This window comes from Geotrypetes seraphini, chromosome 6 (genome assembly GCF_902459505.1).
Source record: "Geotrypetes seraphini chromosome 6, aGeoSer1.1, whole genome shotgun sequence".
Classification (NCBI taxonomy): domain Eukaryota; kingdom Metazoa; phylum Chordata; class Amphibia; order Gymnophiona; family Dermophiidae; genus Geotrypetes; species Geotrypetes seraphini.
Window position 1 is genome coordinate 28,451,107 of NC_047089.1, and position 25,697 is coordinate 28,476,803.

At 45.5% G+C, this 25,697-nt stretch overlaps 1 protein-coding gene across 5 annotated transcripts in view; it reads left to right on the plus strand.

Annotated features, from left to right (window-relative positions):
- AMOTL1 (angiomotin like 1) overlaps positions 1 to 25,697 on the plus strand; it is a 201,617-nt gene that overhangs the window by 136,480 nt on the left and 39,440 nt on the right. For all 5 annotated transcript variants that reach the window (XM_033948869.1, XM_033948870.1, XM_033948868.1 and 2 more), the window contains one exon: positions 7,908 to 8,057. In XM_033948869.1, the coding sequence (XP_033804760.1) occupies positions 7,908 to 8,057 (150 nt within the window). The remainder of the gene's footprint in view (positions 1 to 7,907; positions 8,058 to 25,697) is intronic.

A 25,697-nucleotide genomic window follows, 5' to 3' on the forward strand; every position in this document is an offset into this window, starting at 1 on the left:
CTACAGACCGGTAAGTCTGACCTCGGTTCCGGGGAAAATGGCGGAAGTGCTGATAAAAGATAGCATCGAGGAGCATCTGGAGAGGCATAAACTTATGATAACAAGCCAACATGGCTTCTGCAAGGGAAGATCGTGCCTGACGAACTTATTGCACTTCTTCGAAGGAATTAACAAACGGATGGACAAAGGGGACCCCATAGACATTGTATACTTAGACTTCCAAAAAGCCTTTGACAAGGTACCCTATGAACGCCTACTTCGGAAACTGAAGAACCATAGGGTGGAAGGAGACGTACACAGATGGATCAGGAATTGGTTGGCGGGCAGGAAGCAGAGGGTAGGAGTGAAGGGCCACTACTCGGACTGAAGGAGGGTCACGAGTGGTGTTCCACAGGGGTCGGTGCTTGGACTGCTGCAATTCAATGTATATATAAATGATCTAGAAACAGGGAAGAAGAGCGAAGTAATAAAATTTGCAGATGACACCAAGCTATTTAATGGGGCTAGGACTAAAGAGGACTGCGAAGATTTACAAAGGGACCTGAACAAACTAGGAGAGTGGGCGACGAGATGGCAGATGAAGTTCAATGTAGAGAAATGTAAAGTCTTACACGTAGGAAACAGAAACCCGAAGTACAGCTACACGATGGGAGGGCTGTTATTGAGTGAGAGTACCCAAGAAAGGGAATTGGGGGTAATAGTGGACATGACAATGAAGCCGTCGGCACAATGCGCAGCGGCCGCTAAGAAAGCGAATAGAATGCTGGGAATAATCAAAAAGGGTATTACAAGCAGAACAAAATAAGTTATCCTGCCATTGTATCAGGCGATGGTGCGCCTCCCATCTGGAGTACTGCGTCCAGTATTGGTTGCAGTACCTAAAGAAGGATATGGCGATACTCGAGAGGGTTCAGAAGAAACCAACACGTTTGATAAAAGGTATGGAAAACCTTTCATACGCTGAAAGATTAGAGAAACTGGGGCTATTTTCGCTGGAGAAGCAGAGACTTAGAGGGGATATGATAGAGACTTACAAGATCACGAAGGGCATAGAGAAAGTGGAGAGGGACAAATTCTTCAAACTTTCGACAACTATAAGAACGAGAGGGCATTCGGAAAAATTAAAAGGGGATAGATTTAGAACCAATGCTAGGAAGTTCTTCTTCACCCAAAGGGTGGTGGACACCTGGAATGCGCTTCCAGATGGCGTGATAGGACAGGGTACAGTATTGGAGTTCAAGAAGAGATTGGACAATTTTCTGAAGGAAAAGGGGATAGAAGGGTATAGATAGAGGGTTACTATACAGGTCCTGGACTTGATGGGCCACTGCGTGAGCGGACTGCTGGGCATGATGGACCTCTGGTCTGACCCAGCAGAGGCACGGCTTATGTTCTTATGCTGCACGAGCCGCGATCTGTGGCTCAGAGCTGAGCGGGAATCGGTGGATGCCGAGGGCTGCTGAGCCAAAGCTGCGAAAACCCAGCGAGGAGCTGTGACCTGAGATCTTAGACTACAACAAGCGAGGAGAGCAGAGGGTGACCGCAGCAGACACAGAGGACACACAAACAAACAAGGAGAGCAGAGGATGACCACAGCAGCTACAGAGGACAGCCGCAGCAGCCACAGAGGACAGCCACAGGAGTCACAGAGAACAGCCACAGCAGATCAGCAAGCGGGCAGCAATGGAAGCAGCAGACAGAAGCAGGAAGTTGAGCTACCCAGTTTTCTGCACCGTCTGCCATATGTATGACTACCTCCCCTCTGGGAGGCAGTCTTATGTATGCACTCGATGTGGAGAACTGGAGAGCCTGAAGAAACAAGTCAGACTCCTGGAGGGCAAAATACTGGAACTAGAAGCACTTCGAGCAGTGGAGGAGGAGGAGGACAGGGATGCAGAGAACGTCAGCGCAGTGTGCAACAGCCTCAAGGAAAGCAAACAAAATGTTGGGTATCATTAAAAAGGGTATCACGACCAGAAAGAAGGAAGTCATCCTGCCACTGTATCGTGCTATGGTGCTCCCGCACCTGGAGTACTGTGTTCAATTCTGGTCGCTGTACCTCAAGAAGGACATGGAGGTACTTGAGAGAGTTCAAAGAAGAACAACTAAGCTAATAAAGGGTATGGAGGACCTCTCATATACTGACAGACTGAAAAGGCTAGGGCTTTTCTCCCTGGAAAAGCAGAGACTTAGAGGAGACATGATAGAAACCTTCAAGATCATGAAGGGCATAGAAAAAATAGACAGGGACAGATTTTTCAAATTAAGGGGATCAACAAGTACAAGGGGGCACTCAGAGAAATTGAAAGGGGAGAAGTTTAGAACAAACACTAGGAAGTTCTTTTTCACACAGAGGGTGGTGGATACATGGAACGCGCTACCGGAGGATGTGATAAACAGGAGCACGCTACAGGGATTCAAAGAAGCTTTGGATAGGTACTTGGAAGACAAAAGGGATTGAGGGGTACAGATAAGAGTAGAGGTAGATTATAGGGATGGGATTAGAGGTAAGTTATAAAATTAATCAGGGATCACTGTTCAGGCACTAGGCCTGATGGGCCGCCGCGGGAGCGGACCGCTGAGCAAGATGGGCCTCTAGTCTAACTCAGCGGGGGCAACTTCTTATGTTCTTATGTTCTTAAGACAGAGGAAACCATCGAGGAAGAAGTCCGAGAGTTAGAGTTCATACATGGAGGCCATGGAAAATCACCAGCAACAGTTGAACTGCCGAGATACACCTACAGAAAGTGAGGACCATCTAGAGGACAACCACAAGGAAGAAATGGGTGACACAGCAGTGAGATCTGGAACCCACAAGAAGACGAGTCCGGTGCAAAATAATGCCAGGACGAGGGAAGATGGAAGTGCACAGAGGACACGGACCTAAGGCTGGAGAGATGGACATACATCAGGGACACGAACCTGCGGCTAGAGAAGCAAGAGAAGATAGAGAGGACAGCAATTGTCGTGGGGGACTCCATCATCAGACAAGTCGACAGCCACATAGCGGGAGGAAGACAGGATCGGCTGGTGACCTGCCTATCGGGAGCCAAGGTAGAAGACATAGTGAACTGCATCTTCAGGATCATCGACAGCGTGGAAGAGGAAGATATGGCGGTGGTGATCCAAGTGAGGACAAACAATGTGAACAACAGGAACTACAACATGGAAGTACTGAAGGACCAGTTCTGGATGCTAGGAAGGAAGCTGAAGACCAGAACACAGAGGGTAGCGTTCTCGGAGATCCTGCCGGTACCCAGGACCGCCAAGAGCAAGCTATTGAGGAAGGATGGACTTCAGCTCAGCGGAAACGGAACGAGGCTTCTTGCAGGCAACATCAAGAGAGAAATTGAGAAGTTTTTAAACTAAGAAGAAGGGGAAAGCCGACAGTCGATCAAGAGTCGATGGTTCGGGAACCGGTATACCCAGAGAATACTGTGCAGAAAGACAGTGGGGAAGACTCACTGGATTATAAGCAAGACAGAAATCCTGACAGATCAAAAGGGATACAAGAGGGAAGGAAATGCAAGAAAGTAACAGGCCGCAAACTCAAGTGCATGTACACAAACGCCTAAAGAATGAGAGGGGTGAATTAGAAGATATGGCACAAAAAGATAACCTTGACATTATTGGCATTACAGAAACATGGTGGAACGAGGAAAACATCTGGGACACTGTGCTACTGGGATACAAGATATACCACAGATATAGAGTGGCTCAAAAAGGTTGGGGTATTGCCCTTTATGTCAAAGAGGGAATTGAGTCAAGTTTCAAGTTTTATTAGTTTTAATATACCGACCATCGACGTGCATCTAGCCAGAACACGAAGAATAAGTTAGAGTCTCTATGGGTCAAAATTCCAGGAACAAATGGAACGAAGATGAAGATTGGCATCTACTACTGACCCTCCAGAGCAGTCCGAAGAAATTGATGGAGAAATGGAGGACGAGATTAAACGCAACTGCAAGGGAGGCAATGCAGCTATCATGTGTAACTTCAATTATCCGTGGATAGACTGGAACCTAGGCACCTCTGGCTGCGGTAGGGAGACCAAGTTCCTGGATGCTGTAGGCGATTGCTTCCTGGAACAACTTGTCAAGGAAAATACGAGAGGAAATGCAATTCTGGACTTAATTCTAAATGGACTACGAGGACCGGTGCAATGTGTAGAAGTAGAAGGGACGCTGGGAACCAGTGATCATAATATGATCCATTTCAACCTGGACATGGGCGAAACATCGATCCAGAACGACGAGCACGGCGCTGAACTTCCGAAAAGGGAATTACGAAGGGATGAGACTTATGGTGGGGAAGAATATTAAGAAAAGAATAAGAACTGTAAAGACGCTAGAACAGGTATGGTCCCTTTTTAAGGACGCAGTCACCGAGGTGCAAAATCTATATATACCGCGTATCGACAAGGGATCCAAGAGGAAAAAGAACAAGGAACCAGCGTGGCTCACTGTAGTGGTGAAGGAAGCGATCAGAGACGAGAAGACTGCGTTTAAGGAATGGAAAAGGTCAAAAATGGCTGAAAACTGGAACAAGCACAAACAGCATCAGAGCAGGAGCCATAAGGCCATAAGAGGGGTCAAAAGAGACTTTGAGGAAAAAATACCCAAGGAGGCAAAAAACTTCAAGCTGTTCTTTCGATATATTAAGGGGAAACGACCCACAAAGGAAGCGGTGAGGCCGTTGGATGACCATGGAATAAAGGGAGTGCTAAAGGAAGACAAAGCCATCGCCGACAATCTGAACACATTTTTTGTGTCTGTGTTTACCAAAGAGGATATACACAACATACCGGAAGCCGACAGGCTATACGCGAGAAACGAAGACGGGAAACTGACAGGGTTGGCGGTCAGTCTAGAAGAGGTATGCAGGCAGATTGATAGGCTTAAAAATGATAAATCCCCGGGATCAGATGGCATCCATCTGAGGGTAATCAAGGAACTGAAAGAGGCTATAGCTGAACTGCTTCAACTAATAGACAATCTGTTGAAGGTGGCGAATGTTATGCCGATCTTCAAGAAAGGTTCGAGGGGTGATCTGGGAAACTACAGACCGGTGAATCTGACCTCAGTACTGGGAAAGATGGTAGAGGCGCTGATAAAGAACCGCATCATTGAGCACCTTGACGAACACAATCTGATGAGGACCAGCCAGCACGGCTTCAGCAAAGGAAGCTCTTGCTTGACGAACTTGCTGCACTTCTTCAAGAGAGTAAACAGGCAGATAGACAAAGGTGACCTGGTCAACATTGTATATCTGGATTTTCAGAAGGCGTTCAACAACGTTCCGCATGAATGTCTACTTCAAAAAATTGTGAACCATGGAATCAAGAGTAAAATATTCACGTGGATTAAAAACTGGCTGGCGGATAGGAAACAGAGAGTGGGAGTAAATGGACAATACTCGGACTGGAAAAGCGTCATCAGTGGAGTGCCGTAGGGTTCAGTGCTTGGGCCCGTGCTCTTCAACATATTTATAAATGATCTGGAAATTGGCACAACGAGTGAGGTGATTAAATTTGCAGACAATACTAAGTTATTCAGAATAATGAAGACGCAGGAGGATTGCAAAAATAAATGTGCTCGAGAAATGGGCCGCAACATGACAAATGAGGTTCAATGTGGATAAGTGCAAAGTGATGCATGTTGGTAACAAAATACAGGATGTCCGGGATAGTACTTGGAAAGACCCCCCAGGAAAGAGACTTGGGAGTACTGATCGACAAGTTGATGAAACTGTCCGCGCAATGCGCAGTGGTGAAAAGGGCAAACAGAATGCTAGGAATGATTAAGAAAGGGATCACGAACAGATCGGAGAAGGTTATCATGCCGCTGTACCGAGCCATGGTACGCCCCCACCTGGAATACTGCATCCAGCACTGGTACTTGAAGAAAGACACAGTACTACTCGAAAGGGACCAGAGAAGAGCGACTAAAATGGTTAAAGGGCTGGAGGAGTTGCCATACAGTGAGAGATTAGAGAAACTGGGCCTCTTCTCCCTTGTAAAGAGGAGACTGAGAGGAGACATGATCGAAGCATTCAAGATACTGAAGGGAATAGACTTAGTAGATAAAGACAGGTTGTTCACCCTCTCCAATGTAGAAGAACGAGAGGGCACACTCTAAAGTTAAAAGGGGATAGATTCCGTACAAATGTAAGGAAATTCTTCTTCACCCAGAGAGTGGTGGAAAACGGGAACGCTCTTCCAAGGGCTGTTATAGGAGAAAACACCCTCCAGGGATTCAAGACAAAGTTAGATAAGTTCCTGCTGAACCGGAGCATATGCAGGTAGGGCTGGTCTCAGTTAGAGCACTGGTCTTTGACCTAGGGGCCGCCGCAGGAGTGGACTGCTGGGCACAATGGACCACTGGTCTGACCCAGTAGTGACAATTCTTATGTTCTTCTTGTCCAGTTTTTCTGTCTTGAGTTCCTATGAGCATCGGGAGCAGCACGGGCCATTCAGCGCAGCACCCCGCGCTAAAACCGCTAGCGCGGTTTAGTAGAAGAGAGGGTCTGTTTCCAAGGCCTCTTATGCATTTGCTGTTTTTTTTTCCTCTTCTTCACATCTTGCACTACATCCATCTTTGGTGCTAATTTTCATATTCAGTTTTCTTCTATTTTTCTGCCTCTATCTCAAATCTATCTTTTCAGCTCTTCCCCTCCTCCATCCATGTGTATCATCTCCTCTTTCTCTTCCCCTTCCCTCCATCCACGTGCACCATCTTTTCTCTTTCTTCCCCTTCCTTTCATCCATGTGCACCATCTCTTCTCTTCCCCTTCCCTTCATCCATATGCCACATCTTCCTCTCCTCTCTGCCCCTTCCATTCAGCATCTCTCCCTTCTTTCTACACCCCCCCCCTGGTTACACAAATGTTCTCCTCACCCAGTTCCGAAGCTTTAGCAAGCAATTGCAGTTCCCCAGTACTGAGGTCTCTCTTATTGAATTCTGTGGAATTGTATTTACCATATAAGTCGATCCGAATATAAGTCGAGACACCCATTTTCCCTTCCAAAAGGAGGGAAAATGGTTGACTCAAATATAAGTTGGGCAGCTTAATATTCAAGTGCCCTGCCAGGCTCTGCACCCAGCCTCCTTCACCCCCCTGTCAGGCACTTTACCCAACTCCCTTACTGCCAGCACCCAGCACCCTTCCTTCTTTTCCCTGACAGGCATTGCACCAGCCCCCTTCCTTCCTTCCCTCCCTCACCCCCTCCCCTGTCAGACTCTGCATCCTTCCTTCCCTCTCTCCCCCCCTTATCCCCGTCAGGCACTTTACCCAGCTCCCTTCTGCCAGGCACTGCACCCAGCACCCTTCCCTCTCTTCCCTGTCAGACATTGCACCAGCCCCCTTCCTTCCCTTCTCCCCTTCCCCTGTCAGGCTCTGCACCCAGCACCCTTCTTTCTCCCATCAGACTCTGCACCCTCCCTCCCTCCCAGGCTCTGCCCCCTCCCTGTCCTAGCTTCGTACCTCATCTTGCCGATCCCCGGTGGAAGTGCAGCGGACAGGAGCAAACTTTCCAAGTTCCTGCCCTGCTGCTAACTGGCTTCCGCGAGTTGCTTCGGCCACTGAGAGGCAAGAGCAGGAATGCGATTTGGCACTGCTGCTCGGTACTGAGAGGCATCCTTACTGACTCCTGCGAATTCTCTCTGAGAGATCCCACGTGCCTATCCTATGCCCTTTTGAATTCAGACACAGTTTCTGTCATCACCACCTTTCCCAGGAGACTGTTCCACGAATCTACCACCCTTTCTGTAAAAAAATATTTCCTATGCCCTCATTAACTCATGAAGGTAAATGGAGGAACTCCAGAAGTTTAATACCATGTGTCCTATGTATTTTTTCCCTTAAATTTGTTCAGAACTTATACTATGGTTTTTGACATATTCTTTCAGTTACGCAAGAAACAGGTATATGTGGAAAAGGTGGAGAAATTGCAGCAAGCACTGACCCAGCTGCAAGCAGCTTGTGAGAAACGAGAGCAGCTAGAGCGGCGGCTGCGCACACGACTGGAACGGGAGCTGGAATCGCTGAGAACACAACAGGTGAGGTATCTGTTAAATACTAAATGGTTAGCAGGCCTTAGCATTTGGATTTTTCCCTGCGTTATTGTTACCATTGAGTAAACTACACTGGTCAACAACAAAAAAAGTTTTTCTTTGCTACTGAGAACTTAAGAAGTGTTCTTAAGTTAATTTAATGATGCTGATTTCAGATCTGTAATTGAAATTCAGCTAGCACGTCAGGTTTCTGAGATGCACATTACTGATTTTTTTAGACAGTTTGCCATATCTGCACAATATTATGAGTATGAACTGTGTCCTACCAAACTTGTATTAAGGAGTTTACTCTGAAAACAAACACAAAGACAATAAGGAGACATATTATAGCATATATTTATGCCTCTCTTAATTCACACAAAAGTGATGTCAGCATGTTCAGAAATATTTTAGACACTTGCTTTTATGCTTGTACTGTACATTTGCAAGAACCAACAAAATAGTCTCCCATCATACTGGGATTGAACTTTCCCTGATATCTGCTTTCCATCACCTTGATATCTTGATGAAATCTTTCCCCATGCTCATCACTGATATCACCAAGATTGGGTGGGAAGAAGTCGAGGTGAAAATGTAAGAAGTGTATTTTAAGTGACATTCTGGCACCCATTATCTGATATGATGTCAGTATGTTTTCCACATGCTCAGCATAATTCTCTGATCTGTTATTACCAAGAAAATTCTGAACAACCAGCATGAATGCTGTTAATCCGGAATAGCAGACAGTGCAGCACACATGAGGTGCCCATGCATTATCTTGGTCGCCAACTTTACAGCCAAAATAATGCTTGTATGAACTTTGAAGTCTGCTGGACAGATTCGTTCGCTGATATTGTGCAGTAAATTGTCCACAGACATAACAGAAATTATCAGGATGGTTAACTCAACCTCGGCTGTTCATAATAATTATAATATCTTAGACAAAACCAAACAAAATATAAAAATTCATAGGTAAAAAAAGCAGCACAATCACTTTTTAGTATATCTTTCAAATTACTGGTATATGTGATCGATGAGCTGTCCTAAAATGCAATATTGTGTTACAAAAACAGTAGAATACCGACACTTTATGGTAGCGTTATTGATGAAAATGTTATAAACACAAACTGACACATAACTTAAAAACAGGATGTGATAGATGAAAACTGTTTTCAGATTTAGAGTCAGCATGTGGCCCTTGTTAAGGTACAGATGACAGAACTCCAGTAGCAAAATGTTTGTTGACCAGTGCTATTGAAAAAATGATTTTCAGTTCAAAGTATGATAATGCAGAGTTGGACTACTATAATGCCCTATACCTAGGAATGGTGTCCTCCAAGTGTAGGGCACTACAGGTGGTCCAAAATGCTGCTGCATGACTTATTTGTGGGTATGGAAATTTTGATCATATTACCTCCTCACTACAGCAGTTACATTGGTTGCCTATCAAATACAGGATTGTATTTAAGGTATTGGTGTTAACTTTTCAGGCAGTTCATAATGGAGTTCCTTGGTACTTAACACAAATTATGACATTGTATCGTCCACATCGCTCATTAATAATAATAATAATAATAATAATAATAATAGTTATCCCAGGACAAGCAAGCAGCATATTCTTGACTGATGGGTGACGGCACCGACGGAGCCCCGGTACGGACAATTTTAGAGTGATTGCACTCTAAGAACTTGGAAAGTTCTAGCAGGCTGCACCGCGCACGCGCGAGTGCCTTCCCGCCCGACAGAGGCGTGCGGTCCCCAGTTTCTTAGTTTCCGCGGAGCTAAGAAGACGCACTTTCAACGGCTGTTGAAATTTTTTCTCAAACGCCTTCCCGCTCGCGTAAACCTTTTCTTCTTATTTCTTTTCAAAAAAAAAAGAGAGAGAATTTTCCTTTCTTTTTTCTCATTTTTTCGGATTCGCCCCGGCAGGGCCTGCTGCCACCATCGAGGCCTCGGCCTTCGATTTGGTAGAAGCCGTTTTTACGTTCATGCCCCCCCAACACGGTTTTAAGAAGTGCCAGCGGTGCTCGAGGCCCATTTCTCTTACCGACCCGCACAACTGGTGCCTACAGTGCCTCAGTCCTGACCATCGAGCGTCCACCTGCACCCGCTGTGCCACTCTGAAAAAGAGAACTCTAAAAAACCGCCAGATTCAACAGCGGTTGTTGTTTGGTACCGAGATGTCGGATTCGGCGGCACCGACCCCGACTTCGGCCCCGACGCAGTCGGCACCTACCTCTTCGACACCGCGCAATACCGCGCCGGCGTCGCATCCCTCAGGTAAGCCGGCTAAGAAGCCTTCCCCGCTGGAGCGTCCTCCGGTCTCAGTGGCAGCGAGCCCAATCCTGCCGACCTCGAGGCGCCCGCGGAAGCGCTCTGCTCCGATTGAGGTTAGCCCTTCGACCTCGGGTTCCTCTTCGGAGTGTAGAGCGGCACCAAAGGTACCGCAGAAGAAAAAAGCGGTACCGGTGCCTTCGCTGGACGAGCGAATTGCCGCCGTCCTGCAAGTACAGCTTAAAGAGCAATTGCAGCAGCTCCTGCCTACTCTTCTGACACCGAGCCTTCCAGTCCCGGTCCGGCCTGAGCTACCGGTACCGACAGTGGAGCAGCCTCTTTTATCGGTATCCACTTTGTCGGTACCGGTACATACAGCTTCCTCGGCGTCCATGCCAATTTTAGCGCCGGAACCGAGGTCTTTGCACCAGGCGGTGCAAACTTCGGCACCAGCACACCCCATAACATCTCCCGGTACCGTTTCTCAGAGGTCTGGTAAGTCGACTCACAAAACTCGACACCTTGAACCCTCCACACCGGAGTCACGGGCCCGTAGCTTTCAAGTGAGGGACCCTGATCTGTGGGGTGATTCAGAGGAGCCTTTCCTCTCTGAGGGAGAATGTTTGTCAGGGGACGAGGATCCTTCTGGTTTAGATCCGTCCTCCAAACCTGATGCAACTTCTTTCACCTCTTTTCTTAAAGAGATGTGCGACTCTCTCTCTATTCCCTTGGAGGCTGAATCCAAAAAATCCAAGGCATTTCTCGATGCACTGGACTTCGACCAGCCTCCAAGGGAATTCTTAAAATTACCTCTCCATGATATTTTGCGAGAGACTTTCTATAAAAATCTGGAGACACCTCTGACCATTCCAGGAGCTCCCCGAAAACTGGACTCCTTATATAAGGTCTTACCTATTCCTGGCTTTGACAAACCGCAACTCCCCCATGAGTCTTTACTAGTGGAATCTACTTTAAAGAAATCCACGGGGGCTAGTGTGTACGCCTCTGTCCCTCCTGGCAGAGAAGGTAAGGCCATGGATAAGTTTGGCAAAAGTTGTATCAGAATGCGATGCTAGCTAATAGATCTGGGAACTATGCTTTCCATTTTTCATTCTACCTTAAGCATCTCATTCAAACTTTGTCAACTTTTGAGAAATACCTTCCTGACCGTAAAAAATCTGCCTTTCACCAAACTTCTTCATCGCTCTTACAACTTCGTAAGTTCATGGTCAGATCAATCTATGATACCTTTGAGCTGACCTCTAGGACCACGGCTATGTCAGTGGCCATGCGGCGACTGGCCTGGCTTAGAGTTTCAGAACTCGATGTCAATCACCAAGATCGCCTGGCCAATGCACCTTGCTTAGGGGATGAGCTGTTTGGAGAATCTATGGACTCCACTACCCAAAAGCTCTCAGCTCATGAGACTCGGTGGACACTCTCCTTAAAACGAAAAAGAAGACCCCACCTACCAGGCCTTTTCGCCAGCAGTTGGCCTATCAGCGTAGATTTGTGGCTCGTCCTTTACCACAGGCCCCGCAACAACCCAGGCGTCAGAGGCAACAACAGAGGCAAGCTGCTAGACCAGCACAGCAGCAACAACAGGTGAAGCCTCCCCCTTCACAAAAATCCATTCAACCCTTTTGACTTGGTTCTCCAGGACATAGCCAGTCTCCATCCTGCTGCCCACCTTCCGCAGCCCATAGGAGGAAGCCTTACTTTTTTCATAAGCTGTTGGGAAACCATCACCTCGGATCAGTGGGTCCTCAACATCATCCGCCACGGCTACTCTCTCAACTTTCAGACTCTTCCTGCCCAAAGTCCGCCAAGAGAGTCTGCTTTGAACACTCCTCAGGTTTCACTCCTTCTTCAGGAGGTTCAATCCCTCCTCCTTCTGAACGCCATAGAGGAAGTTTCTCTAGATCAAAAGGGGCAGGGATTCTACTCCCGTTATTTTCTAGTCCCCAAAAAAACAGGAGATCTCAGACCCATTCTAGATCTTCGCGATCTCAACAAATGCTTGGTCAAAGAGAAATTCAGAATGCTCTCTTTGGCCACTCTTTACCCTCTTCTCAATCAAGGCGACTGGCTATGTTCCCTCGATCTCAAAGAAGCATACACTCACATATCGATCAATCTGGCCTCCAGACAGTACCTACGCTTCATGATCAATCGTTGTCATTACCAGTACAAGGTACTACCCTTCGGTCTTGCCTCCTCTCTAAGAGTGTTTACCAAATGTCTGATTGTGGTGGCTGCTTTTCTACGTTCCCACCACCTTCAGGTGTTTCCTTACCTGGACGATTGGTTGATAAAGGCCAATTCATCTCAGACAGTACTCCAGGCCACCAACCAGACCATCCTATTTCTACGTTTGCTGGGGTTCGAAATCAATCTACCCAAATCTCATCTCATCCCCACTCAGAGACTTCAATTCATTGGGGCAGTCTTAGACACAGTCCTCATGAGAGCGTTCCTGCCGTCCAACTGTCTTCAAACGCTTCAATCTCTATGTCAGCAGATGCTTCCACAATGTTCCATCTCTGCCAAGCAAATGATGATACTCTTGGGTCACATGGCCTCCACAGTTCATGTCACCCCGCTTGCACGTCTTCACCTGCGCACTCCTCAATGGACCCTGGCTACCCAGTGGTCCCAAGCGACGGATCCTTGCTCACGACACATATCTGTAACATCATCTCTTCGTCAGTCTCTACAATGGTGGTTGATCTCCTCAAATCTCTCCAGAGGTCTTCTGTTCCATCTACCTCCCCATCAACTTGTCATCACCACCGACGCCTCCCCTTATGCCTGGGGAGCTCATTTGAACGAGTTCCAAACTCAAGGACTTTGGACAGCTCAGGAAATGAAGCATCACATCAATTTCCTGGAACTCAGAGCAATGTTTTATGCCCTCAAGGCCTTCCAGCATCTTCTCTTTCCTCAAGTCCTCCTGCTGTGCACAGACAATCAAGTTGCGATGTACTACATCAACAAGCAGGGTGGGACAGGCTCTCGCCTCTTGTGCCAAGAAGCCCAGAAGATTTGGGCTTGGGCCACAGATCACCATCTATTCCTGAAAGCTATCTACATTCAGGGAGAACAGAATTCCTTGGCGGACAAGCTCAGCAGAATTCTCCAGCCTCACGAGTGGACACTCGATCCTTTAACTCTGCAGTCCATCTTCGCTCAGTGGGGCACTCCTCAGATAGACCTCTTTGCAGCTCCTCACAATCACCAGCTGCCCCTCTTCTGCTCCAGACTCTACTCTCCTCACCGTCTGACAGCGGATGCATTTCTCCTCGATTGGTCCAATCTGTTCCTGTACGCTTTCCCTCCTCTGCCTCTCATGTTAAGAACCTTGTTCAAGCTCAAGAGGGAACAAGCCACCATGATTCTGATTGCTCCACGGTGGCCCAGGCAACATTGGTTCTCTCTTCTACTTCAACTCAGTTCCAGGGAACCCTTTCTTCTTCCACTGTTTCCTTCGCTGCTTACACAACATCAGGAGACCCTTCTACATCCCAACCTCCAGTCTCTGCACCTGACAGCTTGGTATCTCTCGGGCTGACTTCGACCGATACTCTTTTGTCTCAGCACGTTCGCTCCATTCTGGACGCATCCAGGAAACCGGCCACTCTGCAATGTTACCTTCAGAAGTGGACTCGATTTTCCTCCTGGTGTCTTCTTCATCATTTTGATCCCACTTCCCTCACAGTGGAGACGTTGTTGGATTATCTTCTTTCTTTGTCTGACTCTGGCCTCAAGTCTACTTCCATCAGAGTCCACCTCAGTGCTATTGCTGCTTTTCATGAGCCAGTCCATGGAAAACTCCTCTCAGCTCATCCCTTGGTGTCCAGATTCATGCGGGGTCTTTTCAATGTGAAACCACCTCTTAAAGCCCCTCCTGTTGTCTGAGACCTCAATGTAGTTCTTTCCGCCTTAATGAAGCCTCCATTTGAACCTTTGGCTACCACTTCTTTCAAGTTTCTCACTTGGAAGGTCCTTTTTCTTATTGCTCTTACCTCTGCCAGGAGGGTCAGTGAGCTACATGCACTAGTTGCGGATCCACCTTTTACAGTCTTCCATCATGACAAGGTGGTTCTGCGTACACATCCAAAGTTTCTCCCTAAGGTTGTCTCTGAATTCCATCTCAACCAATCCATTGTTCTGCCTGTCTTCTTTCCGAAACCTCACTCGCATTCTGGAGAAAAGGCTCTGCATACTTTGGACTGTAAGCGGGCTCTATTTAGAGCGTACTAAGCCCCACAGATCATCTCCCCAACTCTTTCTGTCCTTTGATCCGAATAAATTAGGACGTCCTGTTACTAAACGTACGTTGTCAAATTGGCTTGCAGCGTGCATTTCTTTTTGTTATGCTCAGTCCGGACTGACACTGGAAGGTTCTGTCACGGCCCATAGAGTTAGAGCTATGGCAGCATCTGTAGCTTTCCTCCGTTCCACGCCTATTGAGGAAATCTGCAAGGCTGCTACATGGTCCTCAGTTCACACTTTTACATCTCACTATTGTCTGGATGCATTCTCCAGACGGGATGGACACTTCGGCCAATCTGTTTTGCAAAATTTGTTTTCCTAATGGCCAACCTTCCCTCCATCTCTCTTTTTGTTAGCTTGGAGGTCACCCATCAGTCAAGAATATGCTGCCTGCTTGTCCTGGGATAAAGCACAGTTACTTACCGTAACAGGTGTTATCCAGGGACAGCAGGCAGATATTCTTGCGTCCCACCCACCTCCCCGGGTTGGCTTCTTAGCTGGCTTATCAACTGGGGACCGCGCGCCTCTGTCGGGCGGGAAGGCACTCGCGCATGCGCGGTGCGGCCTGCTAGAACTTTCCAAGTTCTTAGAGTGCAATCACTCTAAAATTGTCCGTACCGGGGCTCCGTCGGTGCCGTCACCCATCAGTCAAGAATATCTGCCTGCTGTCCCTGGATAACACCTGTTACGGTAAGTAACTGTGCTTTCTCTTCCTCTCTCTATCGTTCCCCCACCCCCACTTCTAGGTCCAGCATCTCTTCTTCCCTTCCCATTCTCCTTTTTGGTCTGGCTCACATTCTCTCCCCCCTCCCACTCTTATGGGTCCAGCATCCATTCATCTCCCTTCCCCTTCACCATGCAGATCCAGCATCCATGTCACTATCCCCCCCCCCCAGGTCTGTCCTCCACATGGGTCTAGCCTCCGATGGACCCTCTCACCCTTAGCGCCAATATCTTTTACCTTCAGCTTTCCCAAAGCAGAAGAGGCACTGCTGCAAACAGGCTGCTTGCAGCCAGCACCAGCAGGGCCTTTCCTTCCAGAGGAAAGGCCCTGTTGGGGCTGAAGGGAGGGAGGGGCGGTTGTCAGGTCAGCAGCATGGGAGGCGTTTTGGGTTTTTTTGCCGGCAATTTGTTATGGATGGTTGGTTGAGAGTGCTGGTTGGTTGAGTGCCAGTTAACCAGGATTCTACTGTATTAATTAATTACTACTACTATTATTTCTAGAGCACTACCAAATGTACACAACACTGTACAGAGTCACAAAGGAAACGGTTCATTCTTGAAAGAATTTATAATCTAAACAGACAAGACAGACAAACAAGTTCTTACTGTAGATCAGTAGCATGGAATGTTGCGTACTACTTGGATTTTTCAGGTAATTGTGAACTGGATTGGCTACAATGAAGACGGGATACCAGACTAGATGGACCATTGATCTGACCCAGTAAGGCTATTCTTATGTGCTTTACACCAGACATAGTCAAACCTATGTTGTCCAAAGAGCTCCACTTTTGACTCATCTATCCATAGAACATTATCTGAAAAGGCTTAGGCAGCAACATATTTTTGCAAATGTGAGGCAAGCACTGATATTATTTGTGGATAGGAATAATTTCTGCTTTGCTACTCTCCCAAGAATTCCATTCTTTCTTAGTTTCTTGCTTATTGTGGACTCATGAGCACTGACATTGTGTTCAAAAAGTTTTTATTGAGAACAACAATAAATAAACCAAAGGAACAAAAAAAAAAAAAACTCGTGTCACTCAATTTTCAGTTTCTCCTCAACCCCAACCCCCCCCCCCCACAAACACACACACACACACACTGTATACAATTACAAAAGAATACCCAACTCAGGTGGAACATTGCAGAAAACCAATCCAGATATCATATATAAAAAAACAGATTATACCAAAAACAGCAAAACACCATCCAGAATCCCTCCCCCATCCCAGAAAACCCCCCACCCCCACCCATCAGGGAGACCAGCAGCAAGTAGATAAAAAGAGGAAAAGAGTAAAGAAAAAAAAAGAAGGAAGGAAGAAATAAAGAAAGAAGACGAGACTGGACACCTGACAACAAAGGAGCATCACCCCCCACCCCCCCAAACACACACACACACTTACAGCCCATTCAAAATATCACTTCAGACTTTGAGGCAAAGGGAAAATATAGGGTCTCCAAATTTGAAGAAACATTTTTTTTCCTCTTTAGGGTAGATCTAGCCATCCTATATTCTAAAAGCAACAACGTATGCAGGTGATTCCGCCATGCCCAATACGAGGGCGGATTCTCACCCACCCAAACTGCTAATATTTGAGCACTGACATTAAATGAAGTAAGAGAGACCTGCAGTCCTGATTGACAACCAGCCAGCCAGTCAGTTCAGACTGATAGCCAGCCAGTCATGGACTGACTGTCAGAGATCATTTTCAAGAAGCACATCAAATCAGGCCTGGTTGCATGAGAGGCAATCAGCGCTCTTTGTTTTTCTTGATTGACTGATGTTCTGAGTCCTGACTCAACTTGAGTGATATGAGGTTTAATGTGAATAAGTGTAAGGTGATGCATGTCGGTAACAAAAATCTTATACACTAATACAGTTTGTAGTGGTGCAGTACTTGGAGAGACCCCCCAGGAAAGAGACTTAGGAATACTAGTCGATGAAGCCGTCTGCACAATGTGCGGTTGCGGTGAAAAGGGTAAACAGAATGCTAGGAATGATTAAGAAGGGAATCACAAACAGTTTGGAAGATTATCATGCCCCTGTACTGGGCCATGGTACGCCCCCACCTGGAATACTGCATCCAGCACTGGTCACCGTACTTGAAGAAAGACACAGTACTATTCAAAAGGGTCCAGAGAAGAGCGACTAAAATGGTTAAGGGGCTGGAGGAGTTGCCGTACAGTGAGAGATTAGAGAAACTGGGACTCTTCTCCCTTGAAAAAAGGAGACTGAGAGGGGACATGATCGAAACATTCAAGATAATGAAGGGAATAGACTTAGTAGATAAAAACAGGTTGTTCACCCTCTCCAAGGTAGAGAGAACGAGAGGGCACTCTCTAAAGTTAAAAGGGGATAGATTCCATACAAACGTAAGGAAGTTCTTCTTCACCCAGAGAGTGGTGGAAAACTGGAGGCTGTTATAGGGGAAAACACCCTCCAAGGATTCAAGATAAAATTAGACAAGCTCCCACTGCAGGTAAGGCTAGACTCAGTGGTCTTTGACCTAAGGGCCGCCGCAGGAGTGGACTGCTGGGCACGATAGATCACTGGTCAGACCCAGCAGCGGAAATTCTTATGATCTTATATCAGTCTTGACTGTAGAAGCCAACCAAATTTTGCTTTTGGTTAGTGCACTGAAATGCCCAAAATCCTTTTTCTGCCCAGATTCAGGTTTCAACTGAAAGGTTATTTTAATTTTCGACCATGTTGCGTTTTCAGCCCTAAATTTTGTTTTCGGTGGAAGCATTGTTCCTTTTGTCTCCCTCCCTCCCTCTCCCCATTCCTTAAACAGGAGATGCTTCTCCTACCATACCCCCTCCCAAGTGCTTCCCACTACCTGTTGTCCCCCCATGGCTTTTCTTACAATCTCTGGTGGTCTTGGAGTGTAGTGGTAGCAGAAGTGATCCTCAGTTACTCTTGCCCATTCTAATTATTCTTTCAAAATGGCTGTTATGACTGGAGCATTGCGCCTGCTCTGACTATAGCACTAGACTACCAGGGATTGCTTTTTTATTTTTTGTACTGCAATTGCAGTAATACAATTATGATCTTGCACAATAGCTTGTGGTAAATAGTGTTCAAAATAAATTCTTTTGATATAACATTTTAGTAGGGCATTAAGGGCCCCTTATACAAAGCCATGGTAATAAGTCCTGGCACGGCAAATGTGATGCAGCCCATAGGAACTGAATGGGCTGCATCATATTTGCTGCACAGGAATTGCTACCACAGCTTTGTAAAAGGAGACCCTAAGTCTTTAAATTTGGAATGATAAGCTCCTTAGGAATTAGTCTCTCTGTAGAGTTATGATATTGGTTGTTGCTCTAAGAGTAGCACGGAGTCAGCCATTATAAAAGCATGGTGGCTTTTAGTTCGTTTTCAATTGCTGCAGTCCTTGTGAGTGGAGGCTATTTTGCTTAGAGGTAAAATATGCAGTGGCATTGTAGGTGGGGGGCAGATTGTTCCAGGTGCTGTCATGGTGGGGGTACCAGCACCTCTTCACACACACACCCCACACACACGATGCTCACGCCTCCCCTCCCCCCATACCTCTTGAAATCTTTGCCAGCATAAGCAACTTCGGCCTGCTGCTTGCGCTAGCCTGGCTCCCCTTTGAAATCACTTCTGGGTCACAGGGCCAGGAAGTAATGTTAGGGAAAAGCCAACGCTGGCACGAGCAGCAAAATGGAGAAGCTGCTTGTGCTGGTGAAGATTTAAAGAGGTACAGGGGAGGGGAAGGGAAGGCATGAGTTGGGTACTGAAGGAGTTGAGGGCCTGGGCGCCTCCTACCCTTGCTACACCATTGAAAATATGGTCTTTCATTATTTAAATTATTATATTCTGGCTTTGGATACTGTGAGTTTAGCAGAGGGATTTAGACTACAAGCTCAGACAATTCCCAGTAACCCTCACTGGACTAGTATAAAAACCCATCAGATGGAACAGAAATAGCTTGAGATGTGCAATAAAGGAATACCGTATAAACTGACTCTTAAAACTAAGAGTATTCTAAATTGATAGGAGTTGATGTGCTGGATACTAAGGGGGGAGTTCATTAATGTGTGCTACTGTTAAGACGGGTTATTTTACAAGTCATGCTATTATAACACAAGGTCTCATTGGATAAAATGGGTCCCTATGCTAAGATAGCACGATTTGTGGTAAAATAACCCATCTTAACAGTAGCACACATTGATGAATTCCACCCCCCTAAATCTTTATTTAAAATTGTTTCAGACGTCAGGAACATTAAAACTTCTTAAGAGAAGTTTCCATCAGCTATGCAGTTAGCACATTACTTCCAGACTAAGATCTTTTCTTTTTGTTCATAGCTTGATAATTACCATAGCTGTTTCAGAGAGAGTTTTGTGTCTTTGTTTCTCATCTATCCCAATTGATAAAATTTGGTCAGGCTTTACGCCTTCTGATTGGGTTCAGGTAGATAAGCTCTACAAAAATATGTAAAATCTTGTTGTCTTAGACTGTATCTTTAAAATTCAAACATCGTATGCTTCTCTGGCTAGAAGTTATATTATCTGCAGGGGCTTTTTCTTCAGAGTTAGGTGAGATTATTATTACTCCTATGGAAAAAAGGGAATCTCCTTTATTAAACTGATGGAGGGATAATGCCTTTTCAATTTACTGATTGCCTAGACTGTCATAGTATTCTACACATTTCTGTAGTTGGTTCTCTGTTAGATAACATTCGTTTATTAAGCAAGGGGAAAAAAAGCACTAGTCTTATAAGTTGACCTATCTTGTGCCTTTGATATTCTTTTGCAGATGCTGGATGACATCTTGATTCATAAAATACACCATTCAGGTATACCACTTTACCTTTCGCAACATTTAATTCCCTATACTCCCTCCAGGATTCTACGACAAATCTGTTATGACTCAACACATTCCAGAGTCTTCAGTGTTATAAGCCCAATACTTTGGAATGCCTTATCCGCAGAAATTCAGCTTCTGCCTTCATACTCCAACTTCTGCTCTGCCCTCAAAACCTTTCTTTTTAAGGATGCTTATGACACCTAATCTCTCTTCTTTCTTATGGTGACCCAAATACAGTCTTAATAGCTGTATATTGCAGGATATAGCACATCAGCATTCTATTACTCTAATATTCTACACTTTTCTGTCCAATACTGAATGGAGTTCCTAATTTCCTCTACTTTTATATTCAGTCTGTTACTTAAACTAATTTTCTCAGGTTTTTTACACTGTTTTTATATGTTATCTAAACTGCCCTGAAGCCAATTGCTCTAGGGTGGTATATCAACCTGTTTACAGGGTTTCTTAAAGTCACAGTCTTATAAAGTTAGAGAGTTGGAGTAACACTTGTGGTGTTCCTCAGGGATCTCCTTTATCCCCTCTTTTGTTTAATGTTTATATGTATTCCCTTGATTGCAAACTGGAGCACCAGGAGATAATGATCTACAGCCATGCTGAAGTTATTACTATTGTACTTCTAATTCCTATGTTAATTTCCTCTGAGTTAATCAGTACTTCATAAAGCCATCACTACTATTGAATTGATGTTTCTGGCCCTTTAGCTTCTTTGAAAACAGGGATTACAATTAATCATACAGATTATTAATTTTCCTTGATGATAAAAGTTCTGGGTGGCTGTTAGTTTCCAAACTTTTTCTCCAGCCCCAGGTCAACCTGTTGGTTCAGAAATCATTTGTACTGATGCGTAAGTTACAATGTATTCATAAATATGTTGATGAAGGATACTTTCACATACTAGTTCAGGCTTTATTATTAAGTCTACTGGACCCCTATAATGCCATCTACTTTGGCTGTCATCTGTACTTATTGAAAATGTTACAAACAGTTTAGAATATAGTTTTGTTTGATATATTAATTTAAAAAACAGATAGTATCTCCTTTATTATTGTAAAACCATTGGCTACCTATACCAGCTCAAACTTTGTTTAAATTTTCCTGTTTTCTGCATAAAGTGTTATAAAGGAGTAGCTCCATACTATCTGACTAAACATTTTCTATTAGCAATTCCAGATCTTTTACCATTTATTTTTCCCTCTTTAAAGGAAAAAAAAAGATTAAAACTTTTTTTTCTTAGCAGGCAGCAAAAATTGATAAAGAAATTGTTACTATGCTATTTACATTTGCTGATTATAAATATTTGATACTAACTTAAAACAATCATTTAGGAAATTTTTGTTACATAAAACTTGATATTAATGTTGCTTTGCTATGGATTATACTATTATCATTCCTGGATTGTGATCAGTCTTCTTTATTGTTATCCATATTGAACTGAAAGATATACTATGGAATACAAGATAAATTAAGTTATGGTCCACATTCACACAACCAAACTTGATTTTTCGGTTTCAGCTTTGGTCGAAACCAGGTGATGATTGTTCACTAGAATTTTGGTATTAGCTGAAAGCTTTCAGGCAGTTTTGGTTTCAGCCAAAATGGGGACAAAAGCAGTTTCAGTTGGCTTTTAATTTCTACTTACGCTCACATCAGCACAAAGAATTGGAGAAATTCAAGGCGATCCAATATGGCTGCTGTCTACACAAGCTGGTGACATGCATCTGAATCACGCTCTCCTGTTACTTACTTTCTTAGCTGGCGGCTTGGTATTGCCAGTAAATTATTGTGTCTCTGATGGGATGTTGAAAAGGAGAGGCTGGAGCGCTTACACCATGCGGCACTCTGGAGTGCTGACATTTGGCAATATCAAGGAGTTGCTCAGGCAGGTGCAAGGAGTTGCGGTAACAACTCCAGTAATGAGCCCGCTGAGGATGCCGGGTATCAGTGACACGGAGAGATTCCTTTAGGGCCTGATACCACTCTTAGTCCAGAGGTTAGAGCACCACCTCCACCGCCCCACACTACCAGTTCTCTCAGGGGCGAGGAAACCTCGAAGTTAGAGGCGGTCCTCTCTCCAGAGGCAGGCAGAATAACATCAAGGAGTTCTGAGATGGAGATCCCGGCTCAGGGAATCTCTGAAGAGGACTCTGGGACAATTACAGCATCGGGAGATGGTTTGACCTAGAGGGGACAAAGCCAAGGAAATTTTAATGAAGGTGAGCATCTGTGCACTCAAATACAAGTATCCTTTTGGGAAAGGCCTGCTGAGGTGATTCTAGAATCCCTATGGGATCCGGTAGCAAATTTTGGAAAGGCAATTAGTCCTTTTTTTAAAAAAATCTTTATTAATTTTCAAAACTAATACAAAGTGCCATAAATTATACATACATTAAATAACAAAATAAGCACTTAAATTCCATTAATAACAATGAAGATAATAAATAGCCCTCCCCTCCCATCCAACAATTTGATCAAGAAATGAACCAAAAGGTGTATCCCCCTCCCCCACCCCGTCCTGGACATGTAGAAAAATAAAGAAAAGATTTGAAAACTAAGAAACTATGTTGAATTAACAAAGGATGTCAGTGGGCTCCAAATCAAATTAAATACTTTGCTATGCCCCAACATATCTGCATTCATATTTTGTACCCTAAACATAAACTGGCCCACCAAAACAGAAAGTTGAGCCGATAACAATTCTTCCAATTAGTCCTAATTTCCAGACAATTGAAAAAAAAAAAAAAAATGGTTCAGCATACAGAAGAACTGGAAAAATAAAAGTGGATATGACTGTCTCTGAAACCTCAGTTCAAAAAACTGAGCAGGTTATGAAATCAGTTAAACAAATGCAGGAAATTCTAATTAAAGATAATATGAATCTTAGAAGAAAAGTAGATTCATTGGAGAATCAAGCACGTAATAATAATCTGAGACTGATAAACTTTCCAAGAGTAACAATGTTTACACCTAGAGATATGCTCAAGAGATATTTAATAGAAATCTTGGAAGTTGCAGAGGAAATCTTCCGCCATTTTCCCAGGTGTATTGCCTTCCTAGTAAGATTTCATACCAACAACAACAGGTAAAATCCACTGAACAACAAGCCTTGAATGTTTCTGAGATTTTGGAGAAGTGAGACACGGAGGTGGCAACACCAGCAACATTGGTCTTAACGCTAGCTCTTTATCCCAGGACAAGCAGACAGGTATTCTCACAAGTGGGTGATGTCATCCGAAGGAGCCTCGATGCGGATGCCTCACAAGCAGACTTTCTTGAATGAACTCGAAGTTTCAAGTCGCCCGCACCAAGCATGCGCGAGTGCCTTCCCGCCCAGCGCAGGGTGCGTCTCCTCAGTTCTTACTTTTCCGCAGAGCCGAGAAATCCATCTTCAACTCTCTGCGTGAAGTGGTTTCACTTGTGCCTTCTTTTGTCCGCGGTTTTATGTTCTTTTTACTCAGAATCGCTGTTTTATTCTTTCCCCCAAAAAAATATTTCTTACGTTCGTTCGACCGGGCAGACCTCATGGCCACAGCTTCGATCTTGCGGCGGCGCTTTTTCGGCCTATGTCCCGGCCTGCAACCGGTTTAAAAAAGTGTTCCAAGTGCCAGAGCGCGATTTCCCTCACGGACCCTCATTGACACTGTCTTCGGTGTCTTGGGGCTCAACATCTCCCGAAATCGTGCCAGCCTCGCTCAACACTTAAGTCTTGTGCTTTCAAACGTCGTTGCATCTTGTGGGAGCAGTTTTTCAGCATGGAGTCTGATGGAGCTTTTGTCCTTGAAGGGTGCTTCGCCCTCGACCTCATCCGAAGCTCTCCAGGCTTCCACAGCTTCTACTCCGAGCCTCATCAAACCTGCCTCATTTGTACTGGCTCTGTCTTCGATGCCGGCTGCGATGCCTTCCTCTGTCTCTTCAGGTCAGATAGCACAGCAGCCCATTTCCCCGGTAGTGCTTAAAGTGCCTAAGGCTTCTAAATCCAAGCACTCTCACACTGCCTTGAGGGAACACGAAGCCCGGGCAGGTGGTCCCGTTGGAGACGCGGTCCATCCTTGCCGGCTTCGTTCCAGACTAGTGCCCTAACTGAGTCTAGCCTTACCTGCGTACGTTCTGGTTCAGCAGGAACTTGTCTAACTTTGTCTTGAATCCTGGAGGGTGTTTTCCCCTATAACAGCCTCCGGAAGAGCGTTCCAGTTTTCTACTACTCTCTGGGTGAAGAAGAACTTCCTTATGTTTGTACAGAATCTATCCCCTTTTAAATGTAGAGAGTGCCCTCTCGTTCTCTACCATTGACAGCTGGCAACGTCTTCTTCCAGCAACCTTCTCATCCTGGAGCGCCGTGTTCTCATCAGCTAGGCGCTAAGACCGTGATGGATAGCGGTTCCCATGCCAGCGCAGCTCAAGCCACAGCGCTGAAGAAATCAATGCCACTTGCTCCCTCCCCCCAGGGCCCAGTTTCAGCACCGCAAGGGGAGGGAAGCCACCTGCCTCCAATGCCGTGAGTACAGATAAAACTGGCAGAATCAGTAGGCCAGCACAGGAAAGTCCCAGTGATTGAGCAGTGCACTACTCCTTCACTGTCGTCTTTGACCACCATTCTAATGGGGCAAGAAGTGGATGTGCTCAGTCTCGGCTTTGCAGTCCTCTCCTGGCCACAAACAGAAGACTTCTAAAACTTCAGGTACATCTTCTAAACAGGGGAAATCTTCTTCAAAAACCATGCAGGGGGGGCTTCTCCACCTTCCCCCCTAAGACTTTATTCCTGCAAAGTGCCCATCTCCGCTAACTATTCAGATGGTCCAAAACTCTAACCAGACGCTTTCCAATGTTATCCTGCTTCAGAGGCTGGTACAGGAAAGTTTACCTTTATTACAACAGGCTCCTCAGCCTCCTCCAATGTTGGAATCCCAGTGTTGTTCACCCTGCCCGGCTCATCTCTCTTCATAGACTCCGTATCTAGCCCGGGAGCCCTGTACCCCGCTCTGCTCATCTCCATCTCAAAGTGCACCTTCACTACCAGATTGGTCAGTTCCGGAAGACCTTCCTCTGCCAGATCCGGGTCAACTCATTTAGCCAGACCAGTTGGGTTTTCCAACTGTAGAATTTTCCTATCCTAAATTCCTGCAGAAGGTGTCTCATTGCTCAGTCTCAATCAAGAAGTGATCCCTACAGGGAGCAAGGATTTTCAAGCCATTCTTCACAGCAAATTTTACAAGATCTCCAGTTGTAGCAAGGTTAGAACCACTGAGGAATGTGAAGACCTACAAAGGGACCTGAACAAACTGGAGGAGTGGGCGAATAAATGGCAGATGAACTTCAATATAGAGAAATGCAAGGTCATGCATATAGGGAAAAAGAACCCGATGTTCAGCTACAAAATGGGGGGATTAGTACTGGGGGAAAGCAACCTTGCAAAAGACTCGGGTGTGCTGGTGGATACAACAATGAAGCCAACGGCACAATGCGCAGCAGCCTTGAAGAAAGCAAACAGAATGTTGGGTATTTTTAAGAAGGGTATTACA